The following is an 18,877-nucleotide window of genomic DNA, read 5'->3' as shown; positions in this document are numbered from 1 at the left end:
TCTTGTCTTTTCCAGTTTGGAATTTTCTTGGCTCTGAAATTCATGATGGTGAGAGAATTTTTGATTTACTTTTTCCTATGCTTGGATTTTCTTTCATTTATGATGTTGTTCTGTTTAACTGGTTTGCTATTCTGGGCTGGGATATTTGTTGATGAATCGTTGGTAATATAGGGACATTGTTTCCTAATGTGACCCTCTTCATGACAGAAGAAGCACTGTGATGAGAAAAGTAGAAAGTGCAGGTTATTCCATTTATGTCCGTGTTGATTAATTTTGGCAGGTTGTGTAGTGCGTCGTTGTTTGGAAAGTGCATTAATGCCTGTCTTTGAAAGCTTTTAACATGGGCAAATTCGAGCTTATTCGTGGCTATTGACAATGTGCATATTTTTACTGTGACAGAACTGTATCTCAATAACATGGATCTGATGAGCTGATGGGGAATTTCAAGGGGAACGTTTGATACCATTACTTTTGTCAAGGCCAGTGCTATTGGGGCTGCTTCGAAGCGATAATCGCCGATATCGACGCCTTTTTGCAGTACCGTTTGTGCGCATGAGATGTGGCTGAAATACACCTGCACGGTACCAGCTACGTGGGAAGCGTCAGTAATATTTTTTGTTGGTACAATTTTGGCGATCACCGTCAGATACTCTTCTAGTGCGATGTTTTCTTTGGTTGCAAAAATAACAATTCCATTTTCTCAAGAAATGACGTTGCTAACAGTGGTAGTTATTTTTGCATTAATTGGTTTACTTCTGGCTGATGTGGCATTTGTGTGTGAAATCAGTGTTTTGGGGGACGATAGGATATTTTCGTTTGATACAACATTAGCATAAGATTTGGAATTGACTGACCTGTTTTCCATGTCCATAGCATCCATGAACTTTGCTCTTCGTTCCAGGTCAGAAATCATGGGGGGGTCCTTGCTTTCCTGAGTCAGTGGTAGTACAGGAATGTGCAGTTGCCATGGCAGGTCCTTCGCTGGCAATAGCCACAGGTGAGGAATCCAGCAAGTGCAGGTGGCAAAGAAGGAATTATGGCATCGAAGTTGAAGTTATATAGGAACTCATACAGCAGGAAAAGGAAATTGTCACAAATCACTTATCATTACACTTACATAAAAAGGTGGAAGAAGGCAGGAGCGATATGAATGCATGTTCAACACCTTGGCCACCTATCAGGATTTAAAAAATTTTTTTTATTTAACTTGTTAAAATATACATTAGACAACAGATAACAAGAACTCTTTACATATTATAAGTATATATATATATATATATATATTACAGAGAAAGCAAAAATTTTCCTTTCGGGTATACAATAGAAATGCAATAAATGAATTCAACATTACAGTTTAGTTTCAGTCTTAGTTATCTTTCAGATGAAGCGTGTTGTCATTGTCAATCCAGAAGAGGGTACCAGTTGGATTCCACTTCTTTATGAATTTCACTACAGTTCTTGTTTCTTTGTAGTACTCAAGTTCCAGTGAAAGCCTGTTTTTTTAGTTTCCGATGGAGGATATACATGAAGGTTTGTGCAGTTTCAGTAATGGATAGGAGCTGGTTATTTCTTGTGTGTTTTAGGTAGTAGCTGTAGATGACAGCCTTAGCGCAGATGAAGAGGAGATTGCATATTCTGTTCTGTTTTCTTCTGTGTGGACTAAATTCCAGTAGTCTTCTTGGCTGTGTGCGTAGTTACAGGTGCTAGAGGGTATTCAGGACATAGGTGATCATCACTTTGTTTGCAGGACAGGTTAGATATGTGTTCCAAGGTACCTGAAACGTCACAGAATAGACATGGTTATATATATATATATATAAAACCATCTATCTATATATATATAGATATAGATTTTTTTTTTTTTATTGTGAACATAACAATCTTATATACAGGATTAACCGGTTTTTGGTTCTCTGCAGTCAGGCAGAGAGGTTACATGTTCATACTCTTGTTGAGGTATGTTACATCGAAGTCACTTATAAGGTGAATTACATTTTTTTATTTATTTTTTTTTTTTATAGATTAAAGCCATTAAGAGTTTTTTTGACATGATACTGTATAAGAACATAAAATCTGATATGCATGTGGAAGAACATAAGAGTTACTATAGCACAATATTATAATGCCAGATTAATTTTCACACTGTTAAGCACAACAATCCTTCTCCCTTTCTTTGGGGGGGGGGGATGATGTCACTTCTATGCTGGAAAGTGGATTATGATGCAGCCGCCCTGCTCAGCCAGGAGTTGATTCCTTGGATGAAATGGTGGAAGATTGTTATTTTGCCTATGGTGGTGATGCTCATGTAGGTTCCGACTTCTCACCTTTTGTTTGAAGGCTGCAAGGAGTTGGTCAGCTGTCTCTCTCTGTGAAGTTGCTGTGCTGTCTGGTCTTGTCTGTCTGAGGTAGAAGTTGTATATTACTGCTTTCACGGTGATGAAGAGGTAATTGCAGAATGAATGATTATGACTCCGCATGGACGAGATTGAAATACTCCTCTTCTGTATGAAAACTACCACAGGTCAGAGCTGCCATTTCTCAAGACAAACTGATTAATTGAGTGTTAACTGGGCATTCCAAGTAGATATGCCGGACTGTTCCTAATTGGTAGCAGAACAGGCAGTTATCTGAGATGTTTGAGTTAAATTTTTGTAATATAGTTGGAGTGGGTAATGCATTGTGCCACATTCTCCACTGAATATCTGCGTCAGGTTTGATGGCTCTTGTGCGATATGATAGGTCCCATTGAAATAGTGTTTGATCAGATGATGCAGGATTTTCCAGTAAAGTGCTTTGGTTCGACTTGTGTGTTAGAGTGTGGTAGATTTTGTTGGTATTGCTGGATGTAAGTTTCTCCCATGAGTTATTGATTTTTATCAGAAAGATAGACACCGGATCTTCTGAGTTAGGAGGGCTAAGCCTCTCTTCTGTTATGCTTTCAGGCATAGCAACTTGAAAAGCGGCCTTTACAGTATGTATCTGCTCAGACTGATTCCCATATTCCAGGTTTTTGAGCGATTTTGGAAAGTGCCAGGTGAGGCTTGGAGAAAGAATGTCACCCAAGATCCTCACGCATCGCCAGCTCCATGGAGGAAAGAAAATCTCTTTCTGAGTGCTCGGGCTTCTTACCATTGTGTTGTGGAAGATGGGTTCCATGAGGATTTCAGGTAGGGATGCTGTCTTTACCGTGTGCTGGAGGTTTAGCTTCTTCCATCGTCGAAGGGCATTTTTGTAGAAATTTGTTAGATTTACTGGCACGTGAGCTGTTGTCATTCTTAAGGTTGTGGAGAGAGACCTCTAGTGGCAGAAGTGAAAATATATTCAGTGATGCATTTGTGTGATATTTCCTGTTGTAAGATATTAAGGAGAAATCGAGCGTAGAATGTTGTTATCCTGTTGTCAATGGAGGTCAAATTTTGTCCTCCATCTTTGAGAGAAGTACATAGCTTGGAGTAGGAAAGCCAGTTTGTTTTGTTCCATATGAATCGATAGATGGTTGACTTTATTTGTTTGATGAATTGCATTGGTGGCGTGAGAATCTTTAGTGTATGCCAAAGGACACTGGTGGCTGTTTGGTTAACGCTTATTGTTCTCCCTCTTGTGAAGGCAGAGGCTTGTATTGCTGCCACTTTCAATACTTGAAACGTTTGTTTAGTGTTTTCCAGTTCTTATCCACATAAGAGGGCGTGTTTCCTAGGTAAATCCCCAGGTATTTGTTTCCCTCTGAGGACCAGGTGCCAGACATTGGGGAATCCGTTCGGTTTGTCCATTTGCCACACCACAGTCCTGTGGTTTTATGTGTGTTTAGTTTGGCTCCTGAGGCTGCCTGATATTGTTGATATGCCGTTTGTATGTTATGGAAGTCCTCTTCTTTGCGGGCTATGATTGTAACATCATCAGCATGTGCTGTCAGGATTATGGTTTGGTAGGGAAGTTTAGGACGGGATGCCCTAAGCAGCATGTTGAGTCTACACAAAAAGCATTCAATGGCAATTGTGTAAAGTGGACTGGAAAGTGGACAGCCTTGTTTAATACCTCTGCTGTATGGTACAGTTATGGTAAGCCTGTTGTTTGTTTTCATGCAAAAGTGTGCCTTGGCATACAACATCTTAATAGAATAAATGATGTTTGAGCCAAAGCCAAAGGCTTTCAAGAGGTATAGGTGTTCAATGCAGTCGAAAGCTTTTTCTTGGTCTAGTGTTAGAAGACCCATTGTTTCACTGTTGTTGTTGGCTATGCTTATGAGGTGTAAGTTTTCGTGGATAGATCTTCCAGGGATGGAATAGCTCTGATGCCTATTTATTATTTCGCCCAGAGTGGGTTTAAGTTTGTTGGCAATGGCTTTTGATATAATTTTACAGTCAGTGTTTATGATAGAGATGGGTCTCCAGTTTCCTAATTTTGTCGCGTCTCCTTTCTTTGGAATGAGTTTAATAACAGATGTATAGATAGATAGATAACAGTTCTAATAAATACAAAATAAACCAATTAAAATAACCAAAGGTATCAGATAAGGATGATTCATTAAGGTCTGCCTTATTTAATTTAGTGATGGATGAAATAATAAAAGAAGTAAACAAAGTGGAGAAATGTCGAATACAAATTAAAAATAAAATATGATGAATAATTGGATATACTGATGATATAATCTTATTAGCAGAAAATGAAGATAACCTAAAAAGAATGCTAAATACAGGGTGATTAAAATTAAAGTATCCCTATTTAAGGTGCCTTGTGGAGTGCCACCCAGTGATCTGAATGCTGTGAAACTTTGCAGGAATACATTGTGCATAATGCAGAAGTGATATCTAAAGGGGAAAAAAGTAGTTCAAAAATTCACCACCAGGAGCATTGTATGATATACTGAATGTAGATGCAATAATTTTTCTGTGTGCAAGAAGGGGTAAAGCAACACAAGCATAAATAACACATTTTTATTCACTTCCATTATGCATTCACAAGCTGTACTGTTCAATGCTATCCTTCCAAGTATGCCACAAACTGCATCCTTTGCAGAGTGTGTGATCCACACAGAATGCAGCTTGTTGGGATTGATGTTGCACACAGGCTATATTATGCTGCACTTGCAAGTTATCAGGATGATCCTGATAAACCCTGTCTTTGAGAAATCTCCAGAGCCAGAAGTCACAGGGGATCAGATCAGGTGAATGAGGTGACCATACAGTGGAAAATGCATGGCTCATCACTCTGGTCTCTGTGAAATATTCTGAAAGAACCTCCTGTATAGATCAACCAATGTGAGGTGCCCCATCGTGCATGAAAATAACTGAATCCATGCACAGGCACTGCTCTAGCTGTGGCACAACAAAATTGTTTATCATATTGCAATACCTCTTAGCAGTAATTGAGCAGGTCACAGGATTCAACCGGTAAATGTCTTCAAAGAAGAATAGTCCAATGATGAATGAAGCTGTAAACTCACACCAGACAGTAACTTTGGGTGAATACAAAGTAATTTGTTAGATTGCATGCAAGTTTTGTGTAGTCCATACCCAGCAATTGTAGGTATTCACAGCTCTTCTCAGGTGAAATTGAGCCTCTTCTCTCCACAAAATCATTCACGTTCACATAGCTGACTTCACTTGAGCAAGGAATGTTAAAGCAAATGTCAGTCGACTTTCAAAATCCTGCTGCTGTTGCTGCTGCAACTCATATGTCAGGATTATCTTGAATGGGCAGAAATGCAGAATCCTCTGTAGCATTTTCTAGACAGTTGTGTAAGGCACATCCATGTGGCTTGATACAGCACTGTACATATATCTTTTATATTGAAATGGCATATCACTTGGTATTAATGGACTTCCTTGTATCAGTAATATCTTCACCCTTACTGTCTCCAGTCGATATTGTTGCTTCAGTTGTTTTATCATAGTTACTAATGCACGTTTTGGTTCATTTAAATTTCTCAGTAATGTGATTGGAAATTAATGGAATAGATTAATATTAATAGAAAGAAAATTGAGCTTGCAGAAGAACTGGAAAAGTACCACATGGACATAATTGGCATCTCTGAAACAAAAAAAAGACAAAAACAGGTAAGATCTCACTAAATAATAAGTATAGGATGTCAGGCAATAATATTCAAGGAAAGGAAGGAGTAGTGATAGCATTAATCACCAAACATGACATTAAACTTCTTGATTGGAAGGCAGTCTCAAGTAGAGTTATATGGTCAAACTTCAAATGAGGAAATGGATAATGAAACTTCTTCGTGTCTGTGATTCTATAGAAGGTTCTCCTAAGGAAGTGGAGAAATTTTCCAGGTCACTAGAGCAGGCAACTGACATAAAAAAAAATGGAGAAAGTGGTACTTGTTGGAGATCTAAACAGCACGGTAGGGGAGTGAATTTCCCCAAAGCATATAGAAGTGTTGTGGGAAAATTTGTGGAAAAGGGTCAGGCCAATAATATTGATGCGTATCTTCTAGATTTCTGCTTAGGATATGGACTACTCATTACTAACACCATATTACAACAAAAAGATGTGTGCAAGTTCATGTGGAGAGAAGACCCAAGAAATAAGAAATGCCTCATTGACTATGTTATTGTTGATAGTGATATCTTCATACTGGTTCAGGATACAAGATTGTACAGAGGATTTGAAATCAGAAGTGATCATTACTTAGTTTTAAGTAGGATAAAACTGAATATCACATTGAAAAGAACAGTATGTAAAAAAACTTTGAAAAGGAATTAAAGTTGAGCAGCTTTTACAGGTAAACTATAGACTCAACTATACAAACATTATTGAAGAAAGAATGAAACAGTTCGAAAACAAGAACCAAACTTTGGAGTCTCAGTGGCAAACCCTGAAAAAAACATTGATTCAGCTAGGGAGGCATGTGGTGAAGATGTCTGCAAGGATAAAAAAAAATAAGAATGCCACAGTGGATACAAGAAGTTAAAAATGCAATTTTGGAAAAGAAGAAAGCATACTGAAAGTTCCTAGCAAATAAGTCTGCAGATGCCCTAAACGAATGAGAAAATGTAAGAGAGTAAAGCTATGTGTAAAAGTAGCTAAACAAAAGTCATGGGATGACCTATAAGAATATAGTAGGTAAACATTAGAAAGGTGGCAAAATGCGCTGGAGGCTGTTTAAAATGCTTAGAAATGGGAAAAAGAGTACTATAAGGAAATCAAATGTGATAAAGGAGACAGGAAAACAGAAGATAATGATATTCTAGATTGGAGTAATTCTTTGAAAGACTGTTAAATGAAACAAGCAGTAACAGAACTGTAGTAGAAATCATTTAGTATGAATACTTTATACTGTCTTTAAATTTATAGTTCATTTTATTCCTTTTTAATTTTTAATATAAAGGGATAAGCAAAGCTTTTTTGTTGTGGAACACCCAAGAATCAGAACTTGTCTCTTGACTACAACTGTACTTTTTAATTAAAAATAAAATAAAAATTTAATGAAGTAATCATATATATTGCCTAGCATTGTTGTACTTGTGGCAATAACAATCTTTGAAATTTGGTATGGAGATTGCAAATGGCGATAAACGAGTTAGTATATTAGTGATAAGTAGAATAGTAAGATGAATCTCCATTGATTTTTAAAATTTAAAAAGTATGAATAAAGGAGTTAAAAGCATAAAAAAAAATAATAGAATACTATTAAAAGATGAGAATAAACCTGGTAATAAATGATGTGATATATTATTAGTACATATACTATCTTCTTCTGCAGCTTGTCCCATTTAAGTAGGGTCACTGTTTTTAGTGAGTCTCCTGTACATCCTCCTGTCTTGGGCTGTAACCACATCCAAGTTCTTCATCCTCAAGTCCTCCTCCACCAGCTCCCTCCATCTCTTCTTTGGCCACCCGTGCTTCCTCTTCATGGCATACGTCATGGGACATATGCTATAGAAAAAGTATATTAATAAATATACTATAAAACTTGTAAAATTTTAAAAATGAAAAATATTAAAATATTAAAAACTAGAACGTAAAAACTATAAAGTATAAGAAAAGAATGTAAAAGCCTTGAAAGTAAAACTTAAAAATATATGATGAAAGATGAAATTGATATATGGGGTGAAGTAAGGCCATTTTGGGAAAGCTGTTTTTTTTAGTTCTGATGACAGCTTTCCCAGGTGAGATCCTGCTAAATAAATATAGGATCTTATATTTGGGCTATTAATAGTCTTCTTTCTTGAAAGGAGATGTGAGAGCATTTGACACTGAACATGATGATTTTTGATTAGCAAGCAATTTCAGGTTGTTATGTGGGCAAATTTAAATATGGGAAATTTGTGGTCCTGCAAAAAGTTCCATATAAAAAAAAGAAGAAAGAAATGATGGAATTTGTTGTGATCAGAGAAGGCAGGTGATATAAAGAAAAACCTTGTGTTTTTTGTTGGAGATCTAAACACAGAATAAGAATACCAGACATATAGAAATCCTTTGGGAAAGTTTGAAGAAAAGAACAGAATTAATAATAATGGAAATTATGTACTAGTTATTAACTAATAACATCTGCCTCAGCTCTGAAAAACTTTCCAAACTTCAACATTTATTGAAGTTGTTTTGGAAAGTTTTTCATGGCTGAAGCAGATTCACTAGGACATCATGGTAATGGAGCAACAGTATCAGGAAAAATGGGAGACCACTCGTGGAGTTTTCAGAGACTTGTAAAGGTGCTTTACAGTAAGGGGAAAAAAAGTAATTATAAGCCTTTATAAATTTGTGTTATATTAGTATTTTTTTTTTTTTTTTAATTTGGCTACTTATTATAAAGATGGTAAAATATTCAAATATTTGAATTTTGGCTATGTATAATTTGTTTTACAAAATACAATTTTTTTTTATCATTGAGAAATATACAACCAAGCTTATGTTTTAATAAATCATACATTACAAAAAATTATGTCCTTATTTTCATCCTGATGTACACAATCATAGGCAAACAAAGCTTGCACATGATGATGTATCTTCACATCTAGACTCCACTTCACTTTGGTGTGATTAGATATCCAGTGTCATATCATATTGGTGGAATTTATGCTAGAAGAAACTGATCAGGCTAGGGATCTTGGAGTTTTAGTAGACAGGAAGTTGAAGTTCAGGGGTCATATAGCAAAAATTGTAAATACAACTCAGAAAATAATTGCAGTGTTGAAATGAATCTTGATATGTATAGATAAGGAAGTAATTTTGCCTTTTTACAAGGTCTTCATAAGACCTCACTTATTGAACACAGGTCTGGTCTCCTGGTTTCTGTGATGATTCTGATACAACAGAAAGAAAAGAGGGCAAAAGAGAGTGTCAAAATGATATTAAGGTTGTGGAATAGTGATTGTGAAGATATTATTTTTTGGTTCATCCTACAGTGCCAGTTCTGCTTACCAAAAGTGGCCCACTTGGCTCTCAAATCCATCATGAGCATCTCGCATTGGGCACCGTTACCCGGCGTTTGGTTCATCCCACAGTGCCAGAGATAAATTGACAATTTGTAGGCTGCAGACACTAGCAAACAAGAGAAAGAGGGGTGATATGATTGAGACTCACAAACTTCTGAAAAGATCATACAGGATTTCAGTTGATAGAATTTTTAATTTTATATAGGATGGGGAAAGGATGCAAGGTTATCCTTGGAAGCTGAGAATGAATGCCACTAAGAAGGGGGTGAGGACTAGATTTTTCTCTCATAGAGTGGTGTGTGATTGGAATGTATTGCTGCTGGATGTTGTGCATGCAGGTAGCTTGAATGATTCAAGAACCGGTATAACAGCTGTTATGAATAGTATGGCCTCCTTTGATGAGTTCCTGATTCCCTGGAGGTCTCTCTTAATAATAATAATAATAATAATAACAACAACAACAGCAGTGGAGATGATGTGCACCCTTGTTTCACACCTGATTTTATATCAAGCCATTCAGCTTTAACTGCTGTCTTAGAATTCATATATTTGATAAGTGTAATAAAAAATAACTAACATTGAGTTTATGGATCATAATGATTTAATAAACCTACTAGTTTCACCATTGATAGGTTTATTAAATCATTATGACTCATAAACCCAATGTTAGTTATTTTTAACTCATATATTTATTGCTTGACATAATGTCCTGTTTACCCAGTATAATTCTAGTGTTTTGAACAAAGCTTTTCTTGACACCTTACCATATGCCTTTTCGACATCTACAAAATTTAAATTCAAATCCTTGTTATATTCCCATGATTTCCAAACTATTTGTCTTAAACTGAATCTGATCCTGACAACCTCTGTTTGGCCTGAACCCATCTTGTCCTTTTCTAAGTTTCCTTTCTATCTTTACTCCTTAAATATGCTTATAAATCTTATCAGAAACAATCAACAGGGAAATTCCTCGATAATTCTCCACAGAGGAATTTATTTTCTGTTTTATAGATGGGTTCTATGAGAGCTCCGCTGCATCCAGAATTCAACCTTCTGACCAGATCTTCTGAATTAAGCACTGCAACTACTGTAAAACTTTTATACCACCATATGTGAATGGTCGATGAGCTGCTTTTTCACATTTTAGGTTTTGAATGGCTTTTTCCACCACCTCACATATTGATATGTACTCCTGATTACATTCCTCCTGAATATTTTTATCATTGCTCTGTCACCTCTTGTTTATTTAGCATTCTTTCAGTGTAATTACTCCAGGCATTCAATATCTTTTTCCGTGTCATTTTTATCATCTCTGATTCTTTTTACAATGTTTTTTATTCTATTTCTGAGTTTCTTCAATAGCCTTCAGAACATTTTGCTACATTGCTGATATTTCTCTTCTGTATTCTTACCAAAGTCTTCCTATGAAATTTTTTGTAGGTAATTTTAAACATTGCACTTTTTTCTGTATTTTCTCATTGCACTTTCTTGCAAGTGGGGAAACAAAACTTTGTACATGAAATGTTACCAAATAGGCTACTTGTATATAGCAAGAGTTGACTTCACATTAAGCTATTCACTATTCTGTAATGAATAGCACAGCATGTGTATTATAGCATGCCATGCTTTATGGGAAAATTCTCTACCTAGACCAGTTTCAACCTTTATTGAGGTCTCATCATTTGGAGCTAGACCCCATGGAGATAATGAGAGTTAACTCAGTGACAGAAGTCATATTCTTATATATAAGAATATATATTTCTTATATATAATCTAAGATCAAATATACAATCAAACCAGTCTAAATAGTCTTCCATAATGTGTGACATTATATCTTCCAGAGAAGGAGTGTGCTGTTCATTTTGATACCTGGTAGTGAGTTGCTTATATGTTTAAGTAGTCTAGTTCTGAAGATATATATATTTCACACACATGCACACACAGTTTTGTGTGTTCACTCTTGGGTAAATAAGGATAAAAATGAGAATATAGTTTCTTATTAAGTGTAATTTACTTCTTTTTTTTTTCTGATAAAAAAAAGTTTTATCCAGCAGAGAACCTTGGCATGTGGTTTCGTTTTTAAGATTTGTGGCCTAATATATATATATATATATATATATATATATTTTTTTTTTAAAAAATAGATTTAATGACTAAAAACCGAGATAACTTATAAAGATTTTAATAAGAATAATTTCAATTAATAAGACTAGTTTCAGCTTATAACAGCCTTCCTCTAAGGAAGGCTGTTATAAGCTGAAACTAGTCGTATTATTCTTATTAAAATCTTTATAAGTTATCTCGGTTTTTAGTCATTAAATCTATTTTTTAAAATGTATTACAACAACTGAGTAAAAGCCGATTATCACATATATATATATATGATCATAAGTTATATTGACTCAGTGATTCGATATGTTCATCTTTTTTGACTGACTGAAACCGAGAAAATAGATAATAAGTTAATTTAACATGTTATCTTGTAAGATAACAAGTTCATTTAGACGAAACATTTTGCATGCTCCATTAAATTAATTTGTTATCTATTTTCTCAGTTTCAGTCAGTCAAAAAAGATGAATATATATATATATATATAAATATACATATAAATTCACATCATTTCAAGATACTTGAAATCCTTCGTAATCAGTGTTATTATGGCTTAAGCCATTAAAACATTACCATAAAACCATTTTTATATTTAAAATAGCAACTTTCAATGCAACTTATTTTAAATTTTAGGTGCATACTGGGTGTAAATTTCAGTATCCAGAGCGGTGTCCTCTAGGAGTCTGTCGTGTTTCAGTAGTACCTCCAACAGCTCTTCATAGTATTTCCAGTGATGAATCATGGGAAGCTACTCGGCCAATAGGATGTAGTCCGTTACTTGTTTTTGTAAACTCTAAATCTGGTGACAACCAGGGTGTTAAGTTCCTTAGACGTTTTAAACAACTGCTCAATCCTGCCCAGGTGTTTGATCTCATGAATGGGGGACCAGGTTTAGGGTAAGAAGCATTAAGTAATATTGTGATCATATTATGATATAGGACATATCTATTCATTGAATAATTTTCTGTAAGATCCATTTTTATTAATCCTGAAAGAAACTTAATTTCTATAGCTATTTTGGATAATAGTTTTATGTAGTTTTATGATATAGGATAGGATAGTAATAGCCTAAATTGTCATATTTTGTCACTATGGTGTTGCCAAATTTACAGATATCTTACATAAACTTGGTGAGATGGAACATATTTTGTGATTAACCAATCAGAACATTACCATGTAGTGTATTACTGGTATAATTTCCATAAAACACAAATATGAAGTATATTAATTAATAATGAATTATAAAAAGAGCAATGAGACGGTCCTAGAAAAGAAGAAATCATATTGAAATCACACTTGCCTGGAATGGCAAGTAAGTCAACATGTACCATTAAACAATACAAAGAAAAATGTAAGAAAACTATGTAGAAAAGTAGGTAACCAAAAGTCTTGCAAAGACTTTGGGAAAAATCATTTACTGCTGTTTAATAAGGACATGTCAGGGGGTAGAAATAATACTATATTTTAAATAATGGTTTCACACATGTAAAGGAAACTAGAATTTATTAAATACGCCTATATTTCACTCAACATAACATGAGCATCATTCAGGAAGAAAGCAGAAGAATTGGCTACAACATTTAAAATATGAACACAAGAACAAGTCTTACAGCATGTGCATACTTCCACATGTTTCTGTCAGAGCTGTGCAAGTAGGAGGAAACACTATTAAAGTTCCAGGAAAAGAAGTATAGTTATGTAATTAAAATAAAAAAATTATAAATAATTCATTGCAATTACTTTTCAAAACTTAGAGACAGGCATATAGTCTGTTCCATTAAGATGAAGAAGGCAGCATAGGGCATCACATGATTTAAGAAACAGATGATCAAATTTAAACCTATTGTTGTACAACATCTTTATTTGATTCCACTGAACTCTGAGTCTGGTGTCGATGGCATGAGAAGCAAGGCCTGAACTTTCTTATATAATCTTGTATAAAATCTTATATAATCTTGATGTTCTTGGATTCTGATCTCAGCAGAATGGTAGCTAGTCTGTCCAAAGTAGCAAAATTGACAAGAACATGGTATTTGATAAATACTAAGCAAAGACAGAGGTGATAAGTTTTTCCTTAATAGGTGGTAAGAAAGAAAATAACTTCTGGACTATTTTGATGGTGGCATACATATTATATTTGTGGAGAATCCTTGCTATTTGTTCAGAAGTCCCTTTTTAGTAGGGTATATGGATCCTTTTAACATCAGATTGTAGTCAGTCTAGCAGAGGGATTGATAATTATTCATTATTTTCTGCGTCATGTATGGTATTGAAAGAAATGAAGTTACCAGAGGATGTGGAAGAATGGTGGGACGTTAATAGTCGGAATATTAGAAAAATTGGAGAAGAGGTGCTTGGTATAGGAAAGGGAAGGGACCACCTGAGGATAGGGAGGCATGGTGGTGGAATGAGGAGGTGCAGTTGGAGATCAAGGAAAAGAGAGGCAAAGAAAAAATGGGACATGACTGGAACTAAAGCCGACAAGGAGGCATATAGATTAGCAAAGAAAAATGCAAAGAGAGCTGTGGCAAGGGCAAAAGCGAGGGCAGTTGATGAGGTTTATGAAGAACTGGAGAGAAACGGTGGCGAAGCTCAGTTGTTGAGAATAGCGAAAGCCAGAGATAAGGCCTCGAAAGACATAACATCAGTCAAGCAGATAAAGGATGCCTCAGGAGTAGTATTACAAGACGAGGACAAAATCAGAGGAAGATGGAAAGAATATTTCTGAAAACTACTAAATGAGGAGAATCCAAGAGAGAGGTGCGAAGATGGAGAGGTAAATGAGAGACCAGTGCAAGACATAAGTAGAGAGGAAGTGGTTTGGGTACTGAGAAAAATGAAGAATGGAAAGGCTGTGGGAGCAGACCAGATACCTGGGGAAGTATGGAAAAGTTTGGGCAGTTATGGCATGGATATGTTATGGGATCTGATGTGTAAAATAGCCCAACAGGAAAAGATACCAGAGGAATGGAGGAAAAGTATTCTCGTCCCAATCTACAAAGGAAGAGGAGATGTTCAAGACTGTGGCAACTATAGAGGAATCAAGCTGATGTCACACACATTAAAAATATGGAAAAATGCCTCATCAGAAGAGCCAAAACTAATTGTTCTACTTTTGATTATCTACAGAAAGAACTTTCTACTATCCAACAACACATGAAACTCAATGGCTTTTCTGAAAAAAGTACTCAACGTCTTCTCAATTCTTATAATCCTCTACAAAACAACAAAGTTTCAACACGTCGAGTGCCTATTCCTTATATATCCGGTATTTCAGAACCTATCGCAAGAATTTTAAAGAAATATGATTTAACAACTACGTATTCACCTATTAACAAATTGTCTTCTCATTTTCCTTTTCCTAAAGACAAACGCTCAACTTTATCTCTTCCTGGAGTTTATCAAATTCCATGCAACTGTGATCTCTTTTATTTTGGACAAACTGGACGTTCTCTTGAAAAAAGAATCCAAGAACATCAATCATCCATTCTTCACAACAAACCTGAAAAGTCTGGATTGGCTCAACACGGGATTGAAACTAACCACAACATCCTTTGGTCCAAGACTCGCCTCTTATATAGATCCCGTTATAGGTTCGAACGTTTGTTCAAGGAAAGCGTGGAGGCCTTGCTCCATCGCCCCAACCTGAATCGTAATGACTGTATATCTATATCAAAAATCTGGGAAAGTCTAATCAAGATTACTCATTAATTAATTATTTTTTTTTTAATACCAAATTCAATCATGTTTGTACTTCAAAATATTCCGTTTCATACTTAGTGATTTAACATCACGCAGCGTGTTATAATTTTAACGATCTATTGTTAGTATTCTAGCTTGTATTTTTAAACTGTTCTTGTATTACCACTGACGATGGTCTGTTATTTCCAGACCGAAATATTTGGTTAAATAAATATCTTTCTTGTGATTACGTGATTATATCATTTACCAGCAGAGTATTTTACAGTTAGTTAAATATATGACTTTTAAAGTTGCTGCCACCTTCAAAGCCTAGATGTTAACTTCTTGCTTATCACCTATTAAGAATAAATTATCATCTCTCTCTCTCTCTCTCTCTCTCTCTTTCTCTTTTCTCTCTCTCTCTATCTCTCTCTCTCTCTCCTTTGCCTGGTTTATCAAATACTATGTTCTTGTCAACTTTGTTACTTTGGACAGACTGGGCTTTCTACTAAGATCAGAATCCAACAACATCAAGATTATATAAAATTTCTGGAACGAGAAGGTTCTCGGTGGGGGCTTGAAACCCATACAGTGAGTGTATTTTTCTTTTTAGTTTCTTTTTCCATGGTTGACTGGATTCTAGGGTGAAGACTATTGAGGTGATAGTGGAAAGCGTCTAATGTGACTGGGCCTTGAGGCCAAATGGAGAACACATATCACCAAAAGCTTGCTAACCTTATACATTCCACTCAAGATCAGCTCTCTCTCTCTCTCTCTCTCTCTCTCTCTCTCTCTCTCGCTCGCTCTCTCTCTCTCTCTCTCGCTCTCTGTGCCTGGAGTACACAAAGTGCTTTATTCCTGCAAGTTGGCCTACTTTGGGAAAATAGGAATATCAGTTAACATCCATATGGAAAAATACAAAAAAATACATCTGCAGTCATGACTATGGTCAATCTGGCCTTGCAGACCATGCTTTAGATGCAGCTTATAGAATTAGTTAGAAAAAGACCACCATTCTCCATCACAGTAAATTTAGAAGAGAAAGACTATTTTTGAATTTCCAGTAGCTCTCAGAAATCAGCATAATTTAAATAAATATGGCATAAAACTTCCCAAAATATGGGAAACACTAATACTTCGAAATCCCAGTTACATTCTGGACCACCAACAGGTTCCCCACTTAGTTAAGACTTTAGCCTTTCATCCTTGCGTTTCACTTATTTTTTTGTTGGCTGTGCATGTGTGTGTGTGTGTGTTCCAAGTCTAATGTTGTATATTCCTGACAGTGTCTCAGTGACTGAATGAAATATTTGAAGAATTAAATAATATTTTAATCCTTTCTCAGTGCTGTTTCACTCCATTAAACTTCTAACATGAGCTCCTCCTAGCTCTGAAGCTTTAGCATATGGAAGCTGAATTTAATTTGCTGTTGTGAAAAAACTTCCTTAAGAAGCATGTGGCAGAAAAAACTTAAGATCAAAGAATAAAAAATGTGACTGTTCTGTCTCCAGTTGGTTATAGTGATCATATTCTACTGATCTGGAAGCTAAGTATGTGAATGTTTCATTCAGAAAAGGTTATGTGCTGAACTACAAAGTACAAAGTTATGGCTAACTGAAGTGAATACTAGATTCAATAACATGGTATTGGATGTTTGATGGGAGTTATTAAAAAAACTCATCAGTGATGCATTATCAGAATGTTTCACTAGAGTTCAAACCACTTATAAGATGGGAGTGAAATGGATGTGCAGTCTCTTTATCTTTCCCTTAAGAAGCAAGAGATTCTTAAGGAAAAGATAATGTGGAAGGGAGGCCATACATAAGGATTCTATCAATTATGAAAATTATAAGGCATAGTTCAGAAGAGTTTTTAAGTATTTATGAAAAGCTAAGCATTAGCATGAAAAGAAACTGTCTCCACACCAGTGACAATGCAGAATAATTCTATTGTTTTGATGCAAATAAAAGGAATAATGAATGGGAAAGAATACCTCTACCAAATGATGATAAGCAGGTGGCAGATACAGAAAAGATTGTTTAACTAATAAGTTCCTGTTTTGCTAAGAACTATAAACCTGGTGTATGCAACATGGAGCTCATTGCTACGTCTACACTGAATGAGCCACTCAGGTGTATGAAGAGGAGGGGTATGAGAGCTATGGCATTAAGTGAATAAGAATTTGGCTATAGAGGCTGCTAAAAGCGTTCAGCTGAATTTGCTGTGCCTTTGACTGTCTGTATAAATTTGGCTGCAACACAGAGAACATTTCACAGGAGTGGAAAGAATGCATGATAATCCCATTGCAAAAAGGTTGGTGCAAAAATTGATATGTCTGTTGACTTATCACTGTGTGGTGGTAAAGAATTTAGAAAAGTTAATATGTGCACTCAAACAGAAATGGACTGATAGGGAATCTATACTTTATGGTGAAAAGCTTGGGTTTTTACTAAGGAAAGTCATATTTCAGGTGACATTTTATAATAATGTTATGGGTGAGTTAGACAAGAGGAGTGGATGCACCATGATATTTTTGAGAGTCTGCTAAGGCTTTTGACAAGATGGATCATGAAAGCCCATTATGTAAGTTGGAGGATATGTGATTAGTTTATATACTTCAAATAATAACAACAACAATAATCAGAACAATTTTTCAAGCAATTCATCCAGTCCTGTTTGGATCTGCAGGTGGATTACGGGAAGCAGGAATTGTTGAAAAACGTTTGCATTCTTATGGTTTTATCCAGTGTTGTGAACGTCAAGCTAGACTCTTTTTTCATTATAGTCAGTACACAGGAAATATTGAACATCTAAAATTAGGAGATCCAGTGGAATTTGAAATGACCTATGATTGGAGGACAGGAAAACCCATAGCTAACGCAGTTGTGAAAATTTCTCCTGAATCACTCTCTGGTGAAGTTTTAAGTGAAGATAGAGTTTCTGGATTTGTTACAACAGAGATTAAGGACACTACTGAGGGTCGTGTTGCTATGAAAATAGAGGAGAATGCTTTTTTCTTCCATATACTAAAGAAGACTTAGAAGCAAGTGATGCACAGCTTCATCCTGGAGATAGAGTAACATTTCATATTGCTACTGACAAGCATACTGGTAATCCCAGAGCACAAAATGTTATGCTAGAAAAACCACAGCCACAGCATTATCAAGGAGTTGTGTGTGCACTTAAAGAGCCCTTTGGTTTTATTGAGAGGGCAGATGTGGTAAAAGAAATTTTCTTTCATTCTAGTGAATGCAAAGATTTCAAAAGTTTGAATTTAGGAGATGATGTTGAGTTCAGCATTCAAACTAGAAATAACAAAGAAGTAGTAGTTTATGTACTGTTAGCTTGGATAAGAGGATGATTGACTGACAGATATCAATAATTGATGTATGAAAAATGTGTCTGCAAAATTTAAAGTGACTAATGGTGTACCATAGGAATCAGTCCTTGGTTCATTGTTATTCAGTCTTTATATTAATGATATTGGGAAGGATTCAACAGGAGACATATAGCTATTTGCTGTGAAAGTTGCATTGCACTGAATAAAATCAACATTTTAAGGAAAGGAAATTAAAGCATTCTGAATGGTTGGTGGCATTAGGAGAGAGTAATAGAGCATCAAATGAATTTGACCAGATGGGGCTGAGAGAGAGAGAGAGAAAGGGTGGGTAGCTAAAGTAGGTCAAAAACAGAGTAT

At 35.6% G+C, this 18,877-nt stretch overlaps 1 protein-coding gene across 1 annotated transcript in view; it reads left to right on the top strand.

The window, feature by feature from the left end:
• LOC150094898 (diacylglycerol kinase delta) overlaps positions 1-18,877 on the top strand; it is a 566,581-nt gene that overhangs the window by 230,790 nt on the left and 316,914 nt on the right. The window contains exon 9 of the mRNA XM_090411584.1: positions 12,133-12,395. Within this exon, the coding sequence (XP_090267710.1) occupies positions 12,133-12,395 (263 nt within the window). The remainder of the gene's footprint in view (positions 1-12,132; positions 12,396-18,877) is intronic.

The sequence above is a fragment of the Typopeltis vanoorti genome, chromosome 21 (assembly GCF_054136105.1).
Source record: "Typopeltis vanoorti isolate ZY-2024b chromosome 21, IOZ_Tvanoo_1.0, whole genome shotgun sequence".
In the NCBI taxonomy this organism is placed as follows: domain Eukaryota; kingdom Metazoa; phylum Arthropoda; class Arachnida; order Uropygi; family Thelyphonidae; genus Typopeltis; species Typopeltis vanoorti.
This window is presented reverse-complemented; position numbering and strand designations above follow the sequence as displayed.